Here is a 22,488-nt window from a genome sequence, read left to right on the forward strand (position 1 = left end):
TCTAGTTTCTTGGGATATATTCCTAGAAGTGGGATCACTGGGTCAAATGGGAGTTCCATTTTTAGTTTTTTGAGGAAACTCCATACTCTTCTCCACAGTGGCTACATTAGTCTGCATTCCCACCAGCAGTGTACGAGGGTTCCTTTTTCTCTGCATTCTCGCCAACACTTGTCGTTTGTTGATTTGTTGATGATAGCCATTCTGGCAGGTGTGAGATGGTACTTCATTGTTGCTTTGATTTGCATCTCTCAGATGATTAATGACTTCGAGCATGTTTTCATATGTCTTTTGGCCTTTCTTCTGTCTTCTTTCGAAAAGTATCTATTTAGGTCTGTTGCCCATTTTTTGATTGGGTTGTTTATCTTCCTTTTGTTAAGTTGTATGAGTTCCCTGTAAATGTTGGAGATTAAACCCTTATCGTGATAACATTGGCCAATATGTTCTCCCATGCAGTGGGCTTTCTTATTGTTTTGTTGATGGTTTCCTTTGCTGTGCAAAAGCTTTTCATTTTGATGTAGTCCCATTTGTTTATTTTCTCTTTAGTTTCCATTGCCTTAGGAGCAGTATCAGTGAAGAAATTGCTTTGGCATATGTATGAGATTTTGCTGCCTGTGGATTCCTCTAGTATTTTTATGGTTTCCCATCTAATGTTTAAGTCCTTTATCCATTTTGAGTTTATTTTTGTGTATGGTGAAGGTGGTGGTCTAGTTTCATTTTTTTTGCATGTATCTGTGCAATTTTCCCAGCACCATTTATTGAAGAGACTGTCTTGACTCCATTGTATGTTCTTGACTTCTTTGTCAAATATTAATTGAGCATATTGGTTCAGGTCAATTTCTGGGTTCTCTATTCTATTCCATTGATCTATATGTCTGTTCTTGTGCCAGTACCAGGCAGGTTTGAGAACAGTGGCTTTGTAATACAGCTTTATATCTGGTATTGAGATCCCACCTACTTTGTTCTTCTTTCTCAGGATTGCTGCAGCTATTCGGGCTCTTTTTTTTATTCCAGATGAATTTTTGAGAGTTTGTTCTAGGTATGGGGAGTGTGTTGAATTTATAGATTGCTTTGGGTAATATGGACATTTTAATGATGTTGATTCTACCAATCCATGAACATGGTATGTTCTTCCATCTGTTTATGTCTTCCTCTGTCTCTTTTTTCAACGTCCTGTAGTTTTCTGAGTAGAGGTCTAATTTTTTTGGTGTGATGGTAAATGGGATTGCTTTTGTAGGGTCTCTTTCTGTAAGTTCACTATTGGTGTATAGAAATGCCATAGATTTCTTGGTGTTAATTTTGTATCCTGCTACATTGCCAAATTCATTAATTAAGTCTAAAAGTTTTTTGATGGAGTCTTTAGGGTTTTTTATGTACAATATCATGTCATCTGCGAATAAGGACAGTTTTACTTCTTCATTTCCAATTTGAATGCCTTTTATTTCTTCTTCTTGTCTAATCGCAATGACTAATACTTCCAGTACTATGTCGAACAGGAGTGGTGAGAGGCGGCATCCCTGTCTTGTTCCTGTTCTTAAGGGAAATGGTTTCAGTTTTTGCCCATTGAGTATGATGTTGTCTATGGGTTTATCATATATGGCTTTTATTATGTTGAGTTATGATCCTTCTATTCCTACCTTGCTGAGAGTTTTTATCAAAAATGGGTGTTGGATTTTTGTCAAATGCTTTTTCTGCATCAATTGATATGACTATGTGGTTTTTTTCTCTCAATTTGTTTATGTGATGTATCACGTTTATTGATTTGCGGATATTGTACCATCCTTGCATCCCTGGGATAAATCCTACTTAGTCATGGTGTACAATCTTTCTGATGTACTGCTGGATCTGATTTGCTAGGATTTTGTTGAGGATTTTGGCATCTATGTTCATGAGGGATATTGGCCTGTAATTGTCTTTCATTGTGTTGTCTTTATCTGGCTTTGGTATTAGGGTGATGCTGGCTTCATAGAATGAGCTTGGAAGTGTTCCTTCCTCTTGAATGTTTTGGAATAGTCTGAGGATGATAGGTTTTAGTTCTTTCTTGAATGTTTGGTAAAACTCCCCTGTGAAGCCATCTGGCCCTGGGCTTTTGTTTGCTGGAAGCTTTTTGATGACTGCTTCAATTTCTTCCATAGTTATTGGCCTGTTGAGATTTTTAGATTCTTCCTGATTGAGTTTTGGAATGTTGTATTTTTCTAGGAATATTTCCATTTCCTCCAGGTTGTCTAGTTTGTTGGAGTAGAGTTGTCCATAGTATTTTTTAACAATCATTTGTATTTCTGTGGGGTCTGTTGTTATTTTGCCTCTTTGATTTCTGATTTTGTTTATTTGGGTCCTCTCTCTTTGTTTCTTGGTGAGCCTGGCTAGAGGTTCATCAATCTTGTTTATCCTTTCAAAGAACCAGCTCCTGGTTTCATTGATCTTTTGTATTGTTTTTTTGGTATTTATGTCATTCACTTCTGCTCTGATCTTTATTATCTCCTTCCTTCTGCGCACTCTTGGCTTTTCTTGTTGCTCTCTTTCTAATTCTTTGAGTTGTAGAGTTAGATGATTTATTACCATTTTTTCTTGTTTTTTTTAGGTAGGCCTGTAGAGCTATAAACTTCCCTCTCAGGACTGCTTTCATTGTGTCCCATAGATTTTGGATTGTTGTGTTTTTATTGTCATTAGTTTCCCAAATGTTTTTAATTTCTTCTTTGATCTCTTTGGCAACCCAATCATTGTTTAATAGCATGCTTTTCAGCTTCCAAGTGTTAAATTTTTTGGTTTGTTTTTATTGTAGTTTGTTTCTAATATTATGCCATTGTGGTCTGAGAAAATGCTTGATGTGATATCAATCTTCTTGAATTTGGGAACACTTTGCTTGTGACCCAATATGTGGTCTATTTTTGAAAATGTTCCATGTGCACTTGAGAAGAATGTATATTCGGTGGCTTTGGGGTGAAAGATTCTCAAGATGTCAATTAAGTCCATTAGATCTAGTGAGTCATTTAGGATTGTTGTTTCTTTGCTGATTTTTTGTCTAGAGTATTTATCCAGTGATGTCAGTAGTGTATTAAAGTCCCCTACTATGATTATATTGTTGTTGATCTCTCCCTTGATATCTTCCAGGAGTTTTTTTATGTATTTGTGTGCTCCTGCATTGGGTGCATATATGTTTATCAGGGTTATATCCTCTTGTTGTATTGATCCCTTTAGTATTATGAAGTGGCCTTCCTTGTCTCTTGTTATGGCTTTCACTTTGAGGTCTATTTTGTCAGATATAAGTATTGCTACTCCAGTTTTGTTTTTCGTTGCCTGAAAGATATTTTTCCATCCCTTAACTTTCAGTCCATGTGAGTCCCTTCTTCTGAGGTGGGTCTCTTGTAGACAGCATATATATGGGTCATTTTTTTTTTATCCATTCAGCCACTCGATGTCTTTTGATTGGCGCATTTAGTCCGTTTATGTTTAAAGTTATTTTTGAAAGGTAGTTGTTTGTAGCCATTTTTATTTTTTGTGCCTGTTTTCTTTCTTTGCTTTTTATTTCTTCTTTTTACACCAGTCCGTTTAGCATCTCTTGCATTGCTGGCTTGGTGGTGATAAACTCCCTTAGCCTTTTTTTGTCTGTGAATCTTCTTATTTCCCCTTCAATTTTGAATGATAGCTTTGCTGGATAGAGTATTCTTGGATTCAGTCCCTTGCTTTGCATCACTTTGTAAATGTCCTTCCATTCTTTTCTGGCCTGATGTGTTTCTATTGAGAAATCATTTGATAATCTAATGGGAGATTCCTTGAATGTAACTTTCTGTCTCTCTCTTGCAGCCTTTAAGATTCTCTCTTTGTCCTGAACGTTTGCCATGGTGATTATTATGTGTCTTGCTGTGAGTCTTTTCGGGTTCATCTTGTTTGGGATTCTCTGTGTTTGTGTGACTTTTTTCTTCCCCACCTCAAGGAAGTTTTCTGACATTATTTCTTCAAATAGGTTTTCTAACCCTTGTTGCTCTTCCTGTTGTTCTGGCACCCCTATTATTCGTATCTTGCTTCATTTCATGTTGTCCCATAGCTCCCTTAGGCTCTCCTCCTGTCTTTTAATTTTTTTCTCCAATTTCAGTTCAGTTTGGGTGTATTCTGCTTCCCTGTCTTCTAATTCACTAATTCAGTCCTCTGCTTCTCCTAGTCTACTGTTGAAACTTTCCATGGTGTTTTTTATTGCAGCTATATCACTCTTCATTTCTTCTTAGTTCTTACATAAGTTACTGATTTTTTCATCCATTTCTTCTTGATTCTTACATAAGTTGTTGATTTTTTTTCCTCCATCAGGTTTATGAACTCTATGATCCTTAGTTTGAATTCCTTTTCTGACATATTGCATGCCTCTGTTTCACTTATCTGCTTTTCTGGTGATACCTCATTTTCTTTCCTTTGGGGTTTCTTTGTCTACCCATTTTGGGTCTCACCGACTGATCTAGATGCCAAGTCGTGCAGGGGCTGCTCCTTGGGTGGCAGTGGCTCCTCGGGCTTTGATTACTCCTCGGGTGGTCACGGAAGTGGCTGCTCCTCAGTTGGCAGCGGCTCCTCTGTGGGTGTTGTTTGCAGCAGTGGTGTCACTTCTGGCTGGTGGGGGAGGCTTCTAGCGTGGTTGCTGCTCCTCCACAGGGGAGTGGGCCACTCACACAGCTGCTTCTCCTTAGACTGGGGCAGGCCACATGAGGCTTCTGTTCTTAGGCCTGGGGAAGTCTGTTCACAGGGCTGCTGCTCCTTGGACAGGAGTGGGCTGCTCACGTGTCTGCTGCTCATGTGGTTACTATGCAGCTATTTTTTAAAAAAAAGAATATTTTTCCCTTTGGGACAGCATGGACCTGAAAAATATGCTAAGTGAAATAAGCCAAACTGAGAAGGACAAATATCACATGATCTCACTTATTTGTGGAATCTAATGAATAAAATGAATTGACCAAGAAAATAAGACCTGAAGCATGGAGGCATGGAACAGACTGACATATCTCGATGTGGGGGTAGAGGGACAAGGGTTAGGGTTAGGTAAAAGATCCCTCTTTTTAATAGCTGCATAGTATTCCATTGAAATAGTTTGAGGGGGATAGGTGCTAACACTTCTGGACTGACATGTTTCTTTGAATGTTTATTATAATTCACCTACTAAAGGTGACTAGGGGAGATAAACCAAAGAACTTCTATACTTATAGGCATAGCCCATGGACACGGGCTATAGGGTGGTGAAGACCTGGGGTGTGACAGCAGGTAGGGGTTGGGCAGAGGGAGAGAAATAGGAGACATCTGTAATAATGTCAACAATAAAAATATATTTATTAAAAAAACCCAAAATGCTGGCAATGAAAAAAAATACTAAATGAGCATACATGGACAAAGTCTTCCAATGACTATTTAGTAATTGTAGTAAACCTAATCATTTACTATAAAGTTTTCTTTCCAATCTTGGCAATGCTTTTAGACAAGTTCCCATGAAAGATAGCATTTACTTTGCTACCTCACTCTCTGTAAAGCCTAGGACCTTCACTGACACCAGCACTTTTCTATGATCTAATTAATGCCTAAATAAAGACGTTCTAACCCTTACAAAAAAGAGAGATTTAGTTTATCAATTTTACCTTTTGTTATTTCTCAATTTTATAACTTGTATAGCCTTATATTTTTGTTTGAAAGTTTATTATGGTTTTATTTATTTTTCTTATTAGTAAGCATTCATTACTTTCCTGTAAGTACTATTTTTATAGAATTATAGTCATTTTCTTTTTTTTTTTTGGACACTATTAAATTATGTTTTAAACATTTTCCTTGGTCCTGTGCTACTGAAGAAGAGACATTTCAAGTTTCCATGTGGCTAAGTAACATATAAATACTGTTTTTAACCAATCATTTCTAACCACACGATCATATAACAGGCTCAAATGTTCCACTCTTGCTTTTCTAAGTATGGCTGAAAAAAGATGTGTGTGCGTGTGTGTGTGTGTGTTTAGAACGGCTTTATATGAACTTTATATGAACTTTAAATGAACAGAAAGTACATTCTGTTGTCTATATATTTTTGTTGACAGTATTACCAATGTCCCCCATTTTCTCTTCTTTGACCCCCTCTAGCCAGCCCCTACCCCACCCCAGACCTCTGATCATGCACACATCCACATCCCTGGAGAGACTGAAGATGTGTTAAAGACTTTGAAATGGGAGTTTTCTCAATTATCTGGGTGGGCCCAATCTAATCACACAAGTCCTTAAAAAACACACACATACGACCTTTCCTGGCTGTAATGAATAAGAGGAAGATGTGATGACAAAAGAATGGTCAATAAAAGCAACTTTGCTGGCTTTAAAGACTGAGGTAGGGGGCTATGAGCCAAACTAGGCAGCAGCTGCTTCTAGACACCAGAAAAGACAAGTAAATGGCTTCTACTCTAAACTCTCTAGAAAGGAATGCAGCCCTGCCCACACCTTGATTGGTCAGACTTCTCATCTCCACAACTATCTATATATATAAAAGCCTAAGCGACTGTTAACAACCAAACAACCAAAATGACTGGTCGCCCAGTTGCTATGATGCACACTGTCCACCAGGGGGTAGACGCTCAATGCAGGAGCCGCCCTTTAGTGGTCAGTGTACTCCCACGGCCCTTCCCCTCAGCTGGCCAACCTCCTGCAGCCTCTCCCCCCACACTGGCCAACCTCCCCCGGTCCTTCCCCCGGGGCCCCAATCTGGGGGCTGGCCAACCTCTCAGGGTACCTCCACCGAGCTGGCTGGTCGGCCCCGATAGGCCTTGATCACTGGCCAGGCCAAGGGACACCATCTGTACACGAATTCATGCACCAGGCCTCTAGTAAGACAATAAGGAAACTAATACACTCACCTTCTGATGCACTGCAACCCTCTAAAAACAGGTGTCTTTTTCTCTTTCCTCACAATAGGTACACCTGTGCCTGAGACATGTAAGAGACCTATTGATGTTATTTTAATCTTGTTTCTTCCATTACATCTGCCTCTGTAGGAGCCTCCAGTGGTGCTTAGTTGAACTTGCTCCCCCTCCTCCAAGGTGCATATGCTCTTAAATAGGTGTGTTCTCTTTCAGGTCAAGCTCATGGGGTTGGCAGGCGGTAAGAGGTAAGGGAGTGAACACCCTTGGCTCATGCGTTTTTCCAAGTATGAGAAAGATTAGCCTCTCCCCTCAGCCTGGAAAGGAGCTGTTCAGACCAAACAGTAGTGCTGTCCACTGTCAGCAGTCTCTCCCAGGGAGGGGCTGGGCCAGCTCCTTCTGCACATGCTGAGTGGATTTTTCTCTTGGCTCAGGAGGCTCCTATATAGAGAACATTAGAAGGTTCTTACCAGCCGCTGGTACTTTTACCAAAACTCAGATCTGCACAGTCTACTTGAAAACTCAAAACTCCATTCTTGTTTGGACTCCATTCTAGCTTTGACAGTGAGCCTTACTCATCTTACTGTTTGTCATCCCAGCAGGAAGCAAGAGGGATACAGGACCAGGAACAAAGGCCCTATTCACTAGCAGTAACATGTAACCATTCACCACTACCTAGAATTAATTCATATTTCAGAGAATGTTTATCTCATCTCCCCTAATGGAGACTGTATCTCTCTTGGGAAGACACCCATAGAGAAAAAAAAAAGTTTGCTTTGGGTAAATAAGAGTCCTGGGTAATTTTAAATGTGTAGTGGGGATTGCCTGGAGAAGGCATATGTGACATGCATCAATTAAAAGTGGCATTGCTAGGGAAAAGATGCCCCTTGACTCATGTTACTGGAGGACATCAGAGATGGAACTCCCTCAGTTATAGAGAAGAAATAGGGCATTCCTTCATTGCCTTGCCTACATCATGCTAGGGCCTTCTTCACTGGTCCTCTTTGCTTGGACTGCTCTTTGAGCAATGGCCTTTCCCACCTTCCCCACTCTTACTCTTCCTTCAGGGCTCAGCTCAAACATCACTTCTTTAAAGAAACTTTCTGATACTCCAACTCTAGGGTTTGTGACTCTGGGAACAGAGCTGAAGGGAAAGCCACCAGGATCAGTGTGCCGAGTCAATCTCCCATACCGCAGACGCCATCTTTCTTGGGTGGAGCACTCCCTTCCCTGAGGCATCAGCCTGGGGCAAGGCAACAACCCCACCCTCTGCACTGCCTCTTGCCCTATCCTACGGAGCTTACATCCTGCTGAGGAGTAACCAGAGGCTCATTCAGAGACTGAGTCTAACAGGTAGCCAGCAGGCAGGGACAGATCCTAGGGTGCAGTAGGACTTTTGCTGACCTGCACCTGGGCCCGATGCTAATAAAGTCTGGCTCAGTTGTACATCTTGGTCCTTCCAGTGCCCCCAGGCCCAGCAGAGGTAGCCACAAACTGTGTATCACTTGTAGCTCGAAACAGGTCGCTGAGCATCAATCACAGGCAGTGTCTCACATTGGTCTACACCAGAGTCCATCCTGGGAGGCCCAGAGTCAATACACCCAGTGACAAGCTTCAGACAACACAAGAGCAGGATCCAATAAGCTTCACAGTCGCATATCCAAAGGGAAACCTCAGCAGGCACCAAACCCTGCTAAGGCAAATTCTGCTTCATGTGGTCAGCATCTGTACAGCAGCTTACTCGACTTGGTGTGGGGTGAGTCTCACAGTCGGTCAGTCCTATGCATGAATGGGCCAATAGCAATCAAAACTCAATTACAACAGGAGCGCCCACATAACCCTCACAAGGAACATTCCTGGAGCACCCAGATCAAGTGACCAAGGAGACTGAACCACTGGGTCCCATAGGACACCTACTACATAAGATCACCCCACAAAGAGAGGGAGTCACAGAAGATCTACCTAATACATAAAAACAAACACAAAAAGGCAGCCAAAATGGGGAGACAAAGAAAAGGCCACAAAAGTAAGTTTGGAGAAATCTCCAGAAAAAGAGCTAAATGAAATGGAGGCAAGCAATTAATCAAATATAGAGTTCAAAGTAATGCTTATAAGGATGCTCAATAATATGAAAAAGGACATAGAAATCATAAAAAAAACTAGACAGAAATGAAAAATATAATATCTGAAGTGAAGAATACACTGGAAGGAATACAGAAAGATGGATAAAGCAGAGGACTGAATCAGTGATTTAGAGACAAGGTAGAAAAAACATCCAATCCGAGCAGCAAAAAGAAAAAAGACTTTAAAAAATATATGAAGGGTTTAAGGGAACTTTGGGAAAACATGAAGTGTAACAATATCTGCATCATAGGGGTACCAGAAAGAGAAGAGAGAGAGCAAGAGATCAAGCGAGAACCTATTTGAAGAAATAATGACCAAAAACTTCTCTAACCTGGTGAAGAAAAAAGATACACAAGTCCAGGAGTGCAGAGTCCTAAGTAAGTTGAACCCAAAGAGGCCCAAACCTAGACACATCATAATTAAAATGGCAAAGAGTGAACCTTAAAAGCCACAGAGAAAGACAGTTACCTACAAGAGTGCTCCCATAAGACTGTCAGCTTATTTCTCATCAGAAACATTTCAGGCCAGAAGGGATCGGCATAAAATATTCAAAGTGATGACCAAGACTACTTTACCCAGCAAAGCTATCCTTAACATTGAAGGAGAAATAAAGAGCTTCCCACTCAAGAAAAAACTAAAGGAGTTTGTTACCACCAAAACAATATACAAAAAATGTTTAAATGCCTGCTTTAATGATAATAATAAGAACAACAACAAAAAAGAGGAACATAGTCAAAGAATTATGTGGCAATAAATATGTACCTATCACAAATCACTTTAAATGCAAATGGCTTAAATGCTCCAATCAAAAGACATAGGATAGCCGAATGAGAAAACAAGACCTGTATACATATTGTCTACAAGAGACCCATCTCAGAACAAAAGGTACACACAGACTAAAAGTAAAGGGATGGAAAATGACATTTCATGCAAATTGAAAGAAAAACAAAAGCTGGGGTAGAAATACTTATATCTGACAAAATGGATATTAAAACCAAGCCTATAGTAAGAGACAAAGAAGGGCACTTGATAAAGGGAACAATTGAACAAGAGGATATAACCCTTGTAAACATTTATACGTGCAACACAGAAGCACTTAAATTTGTAAAGCAAATCTTGATAAAGGGAGAGATAGACAGTAATACAGTCATAGTAGGGGATTTTAACACCCCTTTGAAATCAATGGATAGATTGTCCAGACAGAAAACCAATAAAGAAATAGTGGCCTTAAATGACACATTAGTTTAGAAGGATTTAATTGATATTTTCAGAGAATTCCACACCAAAGCTGCAGAATATAGATTATTTTCAAGTGCACATCGAATATTTTCTAGAATAGACCATATGTTAGGACCTGAAACAAATCTATATAAATTTAAGAAGATTGAAATCATATCAAGAATCTTCTCTAATCAAAAAATCTATGAAACTAGAATCAATTACAAGAAAAAAATAACACACCAAGACATGGCGGCTAAATAACATTTTACTAAATAATGAATTGGTTAACAATGAGATCAAGAAGAAATAAAAAGATACCTTGAAACAAATGAAAATGAGAACACAAGAACTCAAAATCTATAGGACACAGCAAAAGCAGTCTTAAGAGAAATTCATAGCATTACAGGCCTACCTCAAGACACAAGAAAAATCTCAAACAAACAATCTAACTTTATACTTAAAGGAATTAAAAAAACAACAACAAACAAAGCCCCAAGTGAGCAAAAAGAAGGAAATAATGAAGATCAGAGCAGAAATAAATGAGAGCCTAAAACAAAAATACAAAAGTTAAATAAAACCAAGAGTTGGTTCTTTGAAAAGATATATAAGATTGACAAATATTTAACCAGATTCAAGAAAAAACAATATTATATACAAATAAATGAAATGAAAGAGAAGAAGTAACAAATTGGACAATCTGGACAAAATGGATAAAATCCTAGAAACATACAATACTACAAAACTGAATAAGGAAGAATCGGAGAATCTGAATAGACAGATTACAACTAGTGAAAGTGAAGCAGTAATCAAAAAACTCTGAACAAACAAAAGCCCTGGACTGAATGGCTTCACAGGTGAATTTTACCAAACATTCAAGGAAGAACTAATACTATCCTTCTCCAACTACTGCAAAAATTTCAAGAGGGAAGACTCCCAAGCTCATTTTACAAGGCCAGCATTATGTTAATTCTAAAACCAGATAAAGACACTACAAAGAAAGAAAATTATAGGCCAATATTCCTAATAAACATAGATGCTAAAGTCCTAAAAAAAAAATTAGCAAACAGGATTCTGCAATACATTAAAAAGATTATATACCATGACCAAGTGGGATTAATTCTGGGTATGCAAGGTTTGTACAATATCTGCAGGTCAATAAATGTGATACATCACATGAACAAATGAAGGATAAAAACATAAGATCGTATCGATAGATGCAGAAGAAACATTTGATAAAATTCAGCACCCACTTATAAAAACTCTCAGCAAAGTGGTAATCGAGGGAACATACCTTAAAGTAATAAGGGCCATATATGACAAACCCACAATCAACATCATACTCAATGAGCAAAATCTACAAGTATTTCCCTTAAGATCAGGAATAAAACAGGAATGTCCATTTCACCACTCTTATTCAACATAGTACTGGAAGTTCTAGGCACAGCAATCAGACAATTAGAAGAAATAAAAGTCATCCAAATTGGAAAGGAAGAAGTAAAACTGTCATTATTTGCAGATGACATTATATTTATATAGAGAACACTAAAGATTCCACCAAAACACTACCATAACTGATAAATGCATTCAGTAAAGTAGCAGGATACAAAATAAACATTCAGATTTTCTATTTCATTTCTGTACACCAATAATAAACTACCAGAAAAGTAAACTAGGAAAACGATCCCATTTACAATTGTATAAAGAACAACAACAACAAGTTGTGGAATAAATTTAACTAAAAATATATAAAAAACATTCTCAGAAAATTGTAAGACACTAAAGAAAGAAATTAAAAAGATAAAACAAGCAGAAGCATATACCATGTTCATGGACAGGAAGAATTAACATCATTAAAATGTCCATACTTCCCAAAGCAAACTATAGATTCAATGCAATTCCTATTAAAATACCAATGGCATATTTTACAGAATTAGAACAAATATTCCAAAAACTTATATGGAACCACAAAAGACCCAGAATAGACATAGCAATATTGAGAAAGAAGAACAAAGTTGGAGGAATCCCTCTACCTGATATCAAACTATACTACACTAGAGGCCCGGTGCATGAAAATTCATGCACTGGAGGGGGGTCCCTCAGCCCGACCTGCCCTCAGGGGTGGGAGGTGACCTGGTGATCAGAGGAAGGCGACGCCCCCATCACACCTCTGCTGCTGCCACTGCCAGCAGCACAAGCCTCGGCCAACCCTGGTTACCTGAGCCTCAGGCCTGCCCTAGGCAGCTGGGCAGCTGACATCCGAGGCTTGCCTGTGCCTCGGGCTGGCCATAGGCGGCTGGGCAGCCGACATCTGAGGCCTGCCTGTGCCTCAGGCTGGCCCTGGGCGGCTGGGGGACTGAGGGTGGGTCCAGCTGCACCACGTGCCTCCCACCCCCCACCCCACCCCAGTGGGGCTGAAAGGACTGGGGGACTCCGGTGGGGATGAGGGGACTGGGCACTGCCGTCTTTATGATGGCCAATTTGCATATTCCTTCTTTATTAGATTAGAAGGCTATAGTAATCAAAACAGCATGATACTGACATAATAACAGACATACAGATCAATGGAACAGAATAGCGAGCTGAGAAATTGACCCATGACTTTATAATCAATTAATATTTTACAAAGAAGGCAAAAACATACAATGGGCTAAAGACAGTCACTTCAATAAATGGTTTTTGGGAAACTTGGAGAGGCAAAAAAATGAAATGAGACCACCAACTTACACTATACACAAGAATAATTCAAAAATAGATAAAAGACTTAAATGTAAGTTGCAAAACCACAAAAATCCTAAAAAAATACATAGGCAGTAAAATCCTGGACATTTCCTATAGCAATATTTTTTTCTGATATATCTACTCAGGCAAGAGAAACAAAAGAAGAAAATAAACAACTGGGATTACATTAAACTAAGTTTTTGCACAGCAAAGGAAACCATCAAGAAAATGAAATAACAACCCACTGGATAGGAGAATGTATTCACCAATACATCTGTTAAGGGGTTGATATCCAAAATTTATAAAGAACTTACAAAACTCAACACCAAAAAATACAAACAATCCAATTAAAAAAATGGGCACAGGACCTGAATAGACACTTCTTCAGAGGACATAGAGATGGTCAATAGACATATGAAAAAATGCTCAATGTAATTAATTATCAGAGAAATGAAGTTTAACACCAAAATGAGATATCACCTCACACCTGTCAGAATGGTTATCAACAAATCAACAAACAACAAGTATGGGCAAGGACGTGGAGAAAAGAGAGCCCTTGTGCATTGTTGGTGAGCATGCAGACTAGTTTAGCCACTGTAGATAGCAGTATGGAGTTAGAATCACCTCAAAAAATTAACATTGGAACTGCCTTTTGACCCAACATTCCACTTCTGGGAATTTACTTGAAGAAAACCAAAACACTAATTCAAAAGAATATATGCACCCATGTGTTCATTGCAGCGTTATTTACAACAGCCAAGAATTGGAAGCAGTGCAAGTGTCCATCAGTAGATGAGTGAATAAAAAAGTTGTGACAGCCCAGCCAGTGTTGCTCAGTGGTTGAATATCAACCTATGAACCAGGAGGTCACAGTTCGATTCCTGGTCAGGGCACAGACCCAGGTTTGGGCTCAATCCCTGGTAGGAGGCGTACAGGAGGCAACTGATCAATGATTCTCTCTCATCATCTCTCTGCCTCTCTCTTCCTCTCTGAAATCAATATATATATATATTAAAGTTATGGTACATTATACAATAGAATATTACTTGGCTGTAAAAAAGAAGGAAATCCTACCTTTGCAGCAGCATCAATGAACCTGGAGAGCATTATGCTAAGTGAAAGAAGCCAGTGAGAGAAAGACAAGTACCTTATGTATTCACTCATATGTGGACTCTAACGAACAAAATGAACTAACAAGCAAAATAGAGAGACTCAGAGACGGAGAGCAGGCTGACAGCTGTTGGGGTGGGGTGAGGCTGGGTGGCAGGGGTGGAGGGATTGAACAAAAAAATAAACACCTCATGGACATGGAGAACAGTGTGGTGACTGCTAGGGGGAAGAGGAGGTGGAGGAGAGTACAGGGGATACATGGTGATAGATGGATACTTGACTTGGGGTGGTGAATGCACAATACAGTGTACAGATGATATGTTGTAGAATTGTGCACTTAAAACCTGTATAATTTTGTCAAGCAGTGTCACCCCAATTAAGTAAATAAAAGAAAAAAGAAAAAAGAAATATTCTGATTCTCCAGTCAGAATAAGTCTTTTCTTTAGAAAGACATCACTGACTCCATAACTACTTGTCCTTCCTGGTACTTAACACTAATGGTTTTTGTTTTGGTTTGTTTTTTTTTTCCAATTGTTCATTTAATATGTGTGCTTCTTGCTAGACTATATCCTCCATGAAGACAGCAGTACCTGTCTTCTTCACTGGTATCCTAGCATGTATGGTTTCAGACATAAAAATATTTATAAGATTATGACAGCAAAATAGAACAAAGAGTGATGAGGAACAGAAATGGACCAAATTAAAAAGAGAAAAGATGAACATGTAGGGACCCAAATATGGCAGTTAACATAGGACACTAAAGGGAAAAAAAAAAAAGATGAGAGAGAACTGGCCTGTGTAAAAACGATTAAGAAAATAATATTTTTCTAGTTTAAAACAGCATCTATGCCTGAGCCTGAGTTGTACCACCCAGCAAAGACATGAAAGGAAGCCACACTCAAAGTGGAACAAGCTCAGCTTATCACACAAGGATATGAAGGTTCAGACTGCATGTCTTCAAGGAAATGACAGGGTTATTTAAGCTCTTATTAGTATATCCTGTGTTTCTCCTGAATGTAATCCTATCTAATAAAGAGGGAATATGCTAATTGACCCTCACACCATTGCAAAGATGGCGGCACCCACAGCCAATAAGGAGGTAATATGCTAATTGACTGCCCCGCCCTCAAAGATGGCGGTGCCCACAGCCACAAGATGGCGGCACCCAATCCCCTCAGCCCGCCTGCCTCCAGAGGCCCTCAGACCCCCAGCCGCCCAGCCGCCCAGGGCTGGCCTGTGACACAGGCAAGCCTCAAATGGAGGCTGCCCAGCTTCCCAGGGCCACCTGAGGCTCAGGTAACCAGGGCTGGCCGAGGTTTGCGCTGCTGGCAGTGGCAGCAGCAGAGGTGTGATGGGGGCGTCACTTTCCCTTGATCGCCAGGTCGCCTCCCACCCCTGAGGGCATCGCCTTCCCCTGATCGCCGGATCGCCTCCCACCCCGGACTGTGAGAGGGGGCAGGCTGGGCTGAGGGACCCCCCCCCTCAGTGCATGAATTTTCATGCACTGGGCCTCTAGTATAGTTATGTTTGTCGATATACCCATTAAAGTGAATGCTCAGACTAGAAAGAGATATAGTCAAGTAAATGTTGGCTTTTTGTATTTCAGACAGATACATACCAATAATATTTAGCTATGCTAATCATTGAAATTTTAAAGTAAATAATTCAACTCTGAATTCTCTCTTCCTCCAGTTAGACCAACAGTTCTGTTTTCCTGCAGAGATGGGATTAGCCTTCAGAAGGGCATCATGCCTCTACCAGAAGTCACATCACTTTGATAAGTCAAGGCATTTTAGCTCCATCTCCCAGAAAAGAGTGCTAATCATTTGAGAACTACAATGGATGACCCTCAACCTCAATAAGCAGTGAAATGATTCCCACTGACTCATGCACATGATGTCATATGCAACTTGATGATGATTTTTTCTTAATGACGAATGTGAAATTATTCTACTTTTTCTTTGCATCTTCTGGAAGGCAATAAAATTAAAAGGTATAACTAAAAAAGAAGACATATATAACCTATAGTTTCTATAATCTGAAGTTATCTAAAGATACATGTCCAAAAAATTATAAGAAGTACATTTAAGGAGAAGAGTTAAGTAATAAAAAGCTCTGAAATAAATATTTTTTGTTAATAAGTAATCTTATATTTACGATGTAGGTGAAGGCTTATAGACAAATAGAAAAAAGGAAGGAATGAATAAATGGATTGGCATTTCCCTCCTAGAGTGTATGTTTTCTGCCAACAGAATTATCTTTGTCTTTAAACATATCAGCTTAGTTGAAAAGAGCAGAGAGTCAGAGCCTGCTCTATAATTTAATTATCAGAGATAATCACCGCTAATACTTTGGTATATAACATTTCACACCTTATGCATGAAATATGGTTATGTAATATGCAGGCTGTTCAGTATTCATGATAGCCACAAGGAGAAAACAACCCAAATGTCCATCAACTGATAAACTGCGACACATCCACACAATGGAATATTATTCAGCAATAAAAAGAAATGAAGAATTGACACATGCTACAACATAGGTGACCCTTGAAAAGACTGTGCTGAAAGAAACCAGTTACAAAGACCTTATGTTATATGATTCTAACCCCATGAAATGTCCAAAACAGGCAAATCTATAGAGATACAAAGTAGCTTAATGGTAGCTTAGGAATGGGAGGTGGGACAGGGTATCACTACTAATGGGTATAGGGGGAACAAAAATGTTCTGAAATGAGATTATGATAAAGCTGTGAAAATACTAAAAAAATTGATTGTACACTTTAAATAAGTGAGTTATATGGTATGTGAATTATATCTCAATAAAGCTAGTTTTTAAATAAGCAAAAATATTTACACAGGCAACTGCTTCATCCCCTCTTTGCAGTATAATAGATATAGAAACCTTATTCCATTTCAATAAGATATGCAACTATACTGTTATGTGTGAGTGTACAATGTTCTACTATATTGATATACTGATATTTACTTATCTAGTGCTTTATTAGACTAGAGGCCCAGTGCATGAAATTCGTGCATGGGAGGGGATCCCTCAGCCTGGCCTGCACCCTCTCCAATCCAGAACCCCTCGGGGGATGTCTGAATCCTTGCGGGATCGGGCCTAAACTGGCAGTCGGACATCCCTCTTGCAATCTGGGACCACTGGCTCCTAATCACTTGCCTGCCTGCCTGCCTGATCTGATCACCCCCTAACTGCTCCCCTGCCAGCCTGGATGCCCCCTAACTGCCCCCCAGCCAGCCTGGTCGCCCCCAAACTGCCCCCCCTGCTGGCCTGGATACCCCCTAAGTGCCCCCCGGCTGGCCTGGTCGCCCCCTAATTGCCCCCCTGCTGGCCTGGTCGCCCCCTAACTTTCCGGAAGGAAGTTGGACATCCAGAAGATGTCCGGTTGAACTGGTCTAATTAGCATATTACCCTTTTATTAGTATAGATAGGAACTTATTTCCAATTGCTGCATTAAACACCCATGTATGCATACATCTTTGCACACCTGTCTATTTCTATAGAAAACAAAAATTAAAACAAAAAATATAACTGCCCTCCCCTGCAGGCCTGGTCGCTCCCAACTGCCCTCCCCTGCAGGCCTGGTCTGCCCCAACTGCCCTCCCCTGCTGGCCTGGTTGCCCCTAACTGCTCTCCCCTGCAGGTCTGGGTCCCCCCAAACTGTCCTCTCCTACAGGCCTGGTAAAGGGTCTGCATTCAATCATACTGCCTGATGGTCCTCCAGAAAGGCCATAGTAATTTTTTAAAAATATACTTTTACTAGTGGCCTGGTGCATGAAATTCGTGCATGGGGGGTGGGTATGTGCGTCCCTCAGCCCAGCCTGCACCCTCTCCAATCTGGGACATCCCTCTCACAATCCAAGACTGCTGGCTCCCAACCACTTGCCTGCCTGTCTGCCTGATTGCCCCTAACTGCTTCTGCCTGCCAGCCTGATCACCCCCTAAACACTCCCCTGCCAGCCGGATTGACGCCTAACTGCTCCCCTGCCGGCCTGATTGCCCCCAACTGCCCTCCCCTGCTGGCCCAGTCACCCCTAACTGACCTCCCCTGCCGGCCTGGTCGCCCCCAACTGCCCGCCTCTGCTGGCCCGGTCACCCCTAACCTGCCCTCCCCTGCAGGTCTGATCGCCCCCAACTGCCACCCCTTGCAGGCCTGGTCCCTCCCAACTGCCCTCCCCTACTGGCCTGATCACCCACATCTGCCCTCCCCTGCCAGCCATCTTGTGTCCACATGGGGGAGGCCATCTTGTGTGTTGGAGTGATGGTCAATTTGCATATTGCCTCTTTATTTTATAGGATTGATTTCAGAAAGAAAGGGAGAGGGAGAGAGGGATAGAAACATCAATGATGAAAGAATCACTGATGGGCTGCCTCCTGCATGCCTCCTACTGGGGATCAAGCCCGAAAACCAGGCATGTGCCCTGATGGGGAATTGAACCATGACCTCCTGGTTCATAGGTTGACACTCAACCACTGAGCCACACTAGCTTGGCAAGGCCATACTAATAATTAACATTCATCCCAATGGAATAAATAATATTATTGTCTCTACATTCCCACCAATGCTGAGCATATCAAACTAATTAATCTCTGATAATGAGAGGTGACATAATTTTTTAAATGTGTATTTCTTTCATTATTGAATTTGAACACTTTTAGTCATTTGATTTGTCAATTTTTTATCATCTTTTTAATTTTTCTGACATATGCTACAAATTGTTCTCACCAATATGTCTTTTAGTTTTGCTTTATGGCAACTCTCTCCGTACACATTCTAACATTTTATATGCATAAATTTATTGTTATCTTTATGGCATCTGGCCTTAACACCTAGGCTTTTACCATCCTAATATCATAAAAATAACATCCTATATTTTCTTCTAGCACATGTCATATTACTTTATGTTTCATTTGAACAAGCCATCATTTCCTACTGATCTGCGATCCTGTGGCATTCTTAACTTCTTTAAGTCTGGCCTGTGAAATCTGTGTAAAGGATAACTTACCTAATTGCTGAGCCCATTTTATGGCAGTACCAGTGTCTCCTGCATTGCCTTCAGCTATGCATACAACCTCTTGTCCAATCTTCCACCCAATCAACGGATAAAAGCCTTAAAAACAAACAATGTAATTCATATCGTAAATGGATAATTCATTGCAGACATCTACAATAGAAAATTTTGATTAACTAATAAACTAGCAAAGTGGTTCTGAAGTCAGAATGGCTGGGGTCAAATCCCAGTCTTTCTTCCTTTACTAGCTGTGGTCTTAAAAGGTTCTAACTGCCCTGGACGGTTTGGGTCAGTGGATAGAGTGTCAGCCTGCAGACTGATGAGTAGGCAGGTTCGATTCCAGTCAAGGGCACATGCCTGGGTTGCAGACTCAATCCCCTGTGGGGGTGTGCAGGAGGCAGCCGATCGGCGATTCTCTCTCATCATTGATGTTTCTCTCTCTCTCCCTCTCCCTTACTATCTGAAATGAATAAAAATATATTTTTAAAAAAGTTTCTAACCTCTTAGCATCAGTTTCCTCAACTAAAATGGTCTACCTCAGAGAGCTCTTGTGAGCATAAACTGAGTTAATACATAAAGAGAACTTAGCACAATGCCTGGCACATTATAAATATTAGCTTTTATTAGCTTTGTACATCAATGTCTCTGGAAACACAGAAATAATATTTGAATTGAGAAATAAAAGGTTATTATGAAACTAGAGGCCCAGTGCTTGAATTCATGCACCAGTGGGGTCCCTTGGCCTGGCCTGTGCGATCGGGCCAAAACCAGCTCTCCGACATCCCCCAAGGGGTCCCAGATTGTGAAAGGGTGCAGGCCAGGCCGAGGAACCCCACCAGTGCATGACTGGGGCCAGGGAGGGACGCAGGAGGTTGGTCAGCCAGGGAGGGACCGTGGGAGGGCTCCAGGGCATGTCCGGCCCATCTCGCTCAGTCCTGCTTGGCCAGACCCCAGCAGCAAGCTAACCTACCAGTTGGAGCATCTGCCCCCTGGTGGTCAGTGCACATCATAGTGAGCAGTGGAACAGTCTTAGCATATCATTAGCATATTATGCTTTGATTGGTTGAACGGATGATTGAACACTTAGCATATTAGGCTTTTATTATATAGGATTGGTTAGCTGAGAACCATCTTGTCTATTGCATTTATCTGTGGTTTCTAAACAACGCTCCTAAGGTAAAACAACCTTATGCAATGATAAACATTTTGTAGCTTCTATTTTCCCAGTTAGGGGAAAAGGAACAGATTTAGTGGGGATGGAAGGTAGGAAAAAGATTTTCAAATCCACCTTTTAGTAACCATGTTAGGGCACTAGAGGTCAGACTAAGAGCCCCCAGCCATTCTGGGTATAGTTACACAACTGAAATTTCTTAATTTATACATCCCAAGATTTTTCCCATTAGGGAGAAAAAAATCTCAGTAATTGCCATTCATATGCAAGGATCACTAGTTGAGAACAACCACCTCAAAAAAATTCACAAAATTAAAATTATTTCTCACACATAAACAATACTTTAGAGGTTTAGAAAGATGTATTAAACACATATTATAAGTAAACTTTTAGAAAGCTAACCAAAATACCCTAATCCGTCTTAATTTTTCTATAACATCTCTCTCATTTTTCATGCTTTTAATTTAAAGATAAAGGAAAATGGGGATTGACTGTCTCTAAGAATAATAATTTAAAGTATGTTAGATAATATCCTTAATATAAAATGAGTAAATACTATCATAAAAGTTAAATTTTCAAAAAGTGATATTTTATTAATCAATAGGATAAATTCTAACTATTTACCTCCAACATTCTGTTGAGGGTTACTTCCAGTATTGATGTCCAGAAATGTCCCAGTCCCCATGGTCAGCTTCACGTCTCCCATCTGGAAGCAGCACTCTCCAAACATGGCTGCCTGCTGGTCGGCCACCTGCCAAAAATTCAAACAGAGACCTTGGAACCCTAGCTGTGGCTCATTTCACTGCATCCCACTGGCTCACTGAATGTATTCTCATGGTTCAGCATCTTCTCTTTTTTCCTTTTCCTTGAAAAAAAAAAGTTTGGAGAGAACAGGGAGCAATAACTATAGGTTAAGAATCTCTAGGATTAACTCTGGGCAGAGAACTAGTAGGCCTTAGCAATTTTTACTCAGCAACCTACTTCATGGGTTTTATGTATCATAGGAATAACCTTAGAAATAAAAGTCAGAATAAAAATTGTGCAAGAAAACCCCCCAAGATATTTTGTTTATATCTTATAAGCAGTTTCACTCAAAATAATTGACCTCACACATTTCTTTTAGCAAAAGTGACAGGTGTATGTTTAACTAGAAATAGATGTAACTCAATACCATACTTCTTCCAATGACACATTTTTGATAAAAGAAAAAGTATAACATTCTGTTAATATAGTTAAGTGTAGCTACATATACAGCAAAATTAATCTGACGAACACTTCTTACTAATCCTATAGTTTTCCCAGCCATACCTAAATCTAAACCTGAGCCTACCCCTAGACTGAATAATACTGATCCGCTGTAAATGAAAGGAATTTATAACTTGGGCATTATATTCCCCTTCCCTCGTTTCCTCTACCTACTGTGGTGACTGTCCATCTACGGACATGGTCTATACTTCTTGCTTAAGCCATTACAGGAAATCAAAGGCAAGATATAGACAGCCTCTCAATCAGGTGGTAAATCTTTGGGATTCTCCAAGTTATGAATCACTCATCCAGAGAGAAAGTAGAATCAAGAAAGAACCTTCAAACACCAGTAACAGCTAATTTTTCATTCTCCCATGAGTTTCTCTACTGGCAGATGCTGGCTAAAAACTTATAAAATGTAAATACAACTTCTTTAAGTGCCATATCATTGTTTATGGTTACACTGTCTTGAATATAAACTAAGCACTGGCCCTATTATTGTTGTTATATCTCAGAATATCAAATATAAACCAATATTACTCAGAATATAATATTTTTTAAAAATGTAACAGTTTCCTAAAAAATAATATATAGAGAAGTCAGAAAAGACTGTGAAGTGTTTAGCAGTCCTCTTTCCAGAATAGAGAAAATACTTTTGATTATATACAAGGTATAAAGAAAATAAAAAAGATGCTTTAATTTTAATCACAAGGATCTTTTTTATCTCATATCTAATCCCAACTATTCATATATATTCATTTACTTTATACTATACAAGGAGAAAACCTCAAATTTTCAACTTACCAAGGCCATTATTGGTATAGGCACACCAAATATCTCTTCATCCACTGATCCAAAATTGAAGCTTCAAATAAAATTGATTTAAAAGTAAGTTATAACTCTAGAAATGTTCATTTTAAAATTTAGGAAATGGTTTTTTAGCATAGGCCAAAAAGTTATCTATATATATAAAAGCCTAAGTGACATTCTGGTGGAATGACTG

General features: G+C 39.8%; 1 protein-coding gene across 5 annotated transcripts in view; it reads right to left on the minus strand.

Moving 5' to 3' along the window:
• Positions 1-22,488, minus strand: part of GK5 (glycerol kinase 5 (putative)) — a 132,054-nt gene that overhangs the window by 57,189 nt on the left and 52,377 nt on the right. For all 5 annotated transcript variants that reach the window (XR_002828495.1, XM_023751449.1, XM_023751450.1 and 2 more), the window contains 3 exons: positions 22,290-22,350; positions 20,865-20,991; positions 19,064-19,168 (listed from right to left, as the gene is read on the minus strand). Coding sequence is in view for 4 of the 5 variants with exons in the window: in XM_023751449.1 (XP_023607217.1) it covers positions 19,064-19,168; positions 20,865-20,991; positions 22,290-22,350 (293 nt within the window). In the remaining variant the exon portion in view is untranslated. The remainder of the gene's footprint in view (positions 1-19,063; positions 19,169-20,864; positions 20,992-22,289; positions 22,351-22,488) is intronic.

This window comes from Myotis lucifugus, unplaced genomic scaffold (genome assembly GCF_000147115.1).
Source record: "Myotis lucifugus unplaced genomic scaffold, Myoluc2.0 scaffold_21, whole genome shotgun sequence".
NCBI lineage: Eukaryota > Metazoa > Chordata > Mammalia > Chiroptera > Vespertilionidae > Myotis > Myotis lucifugus.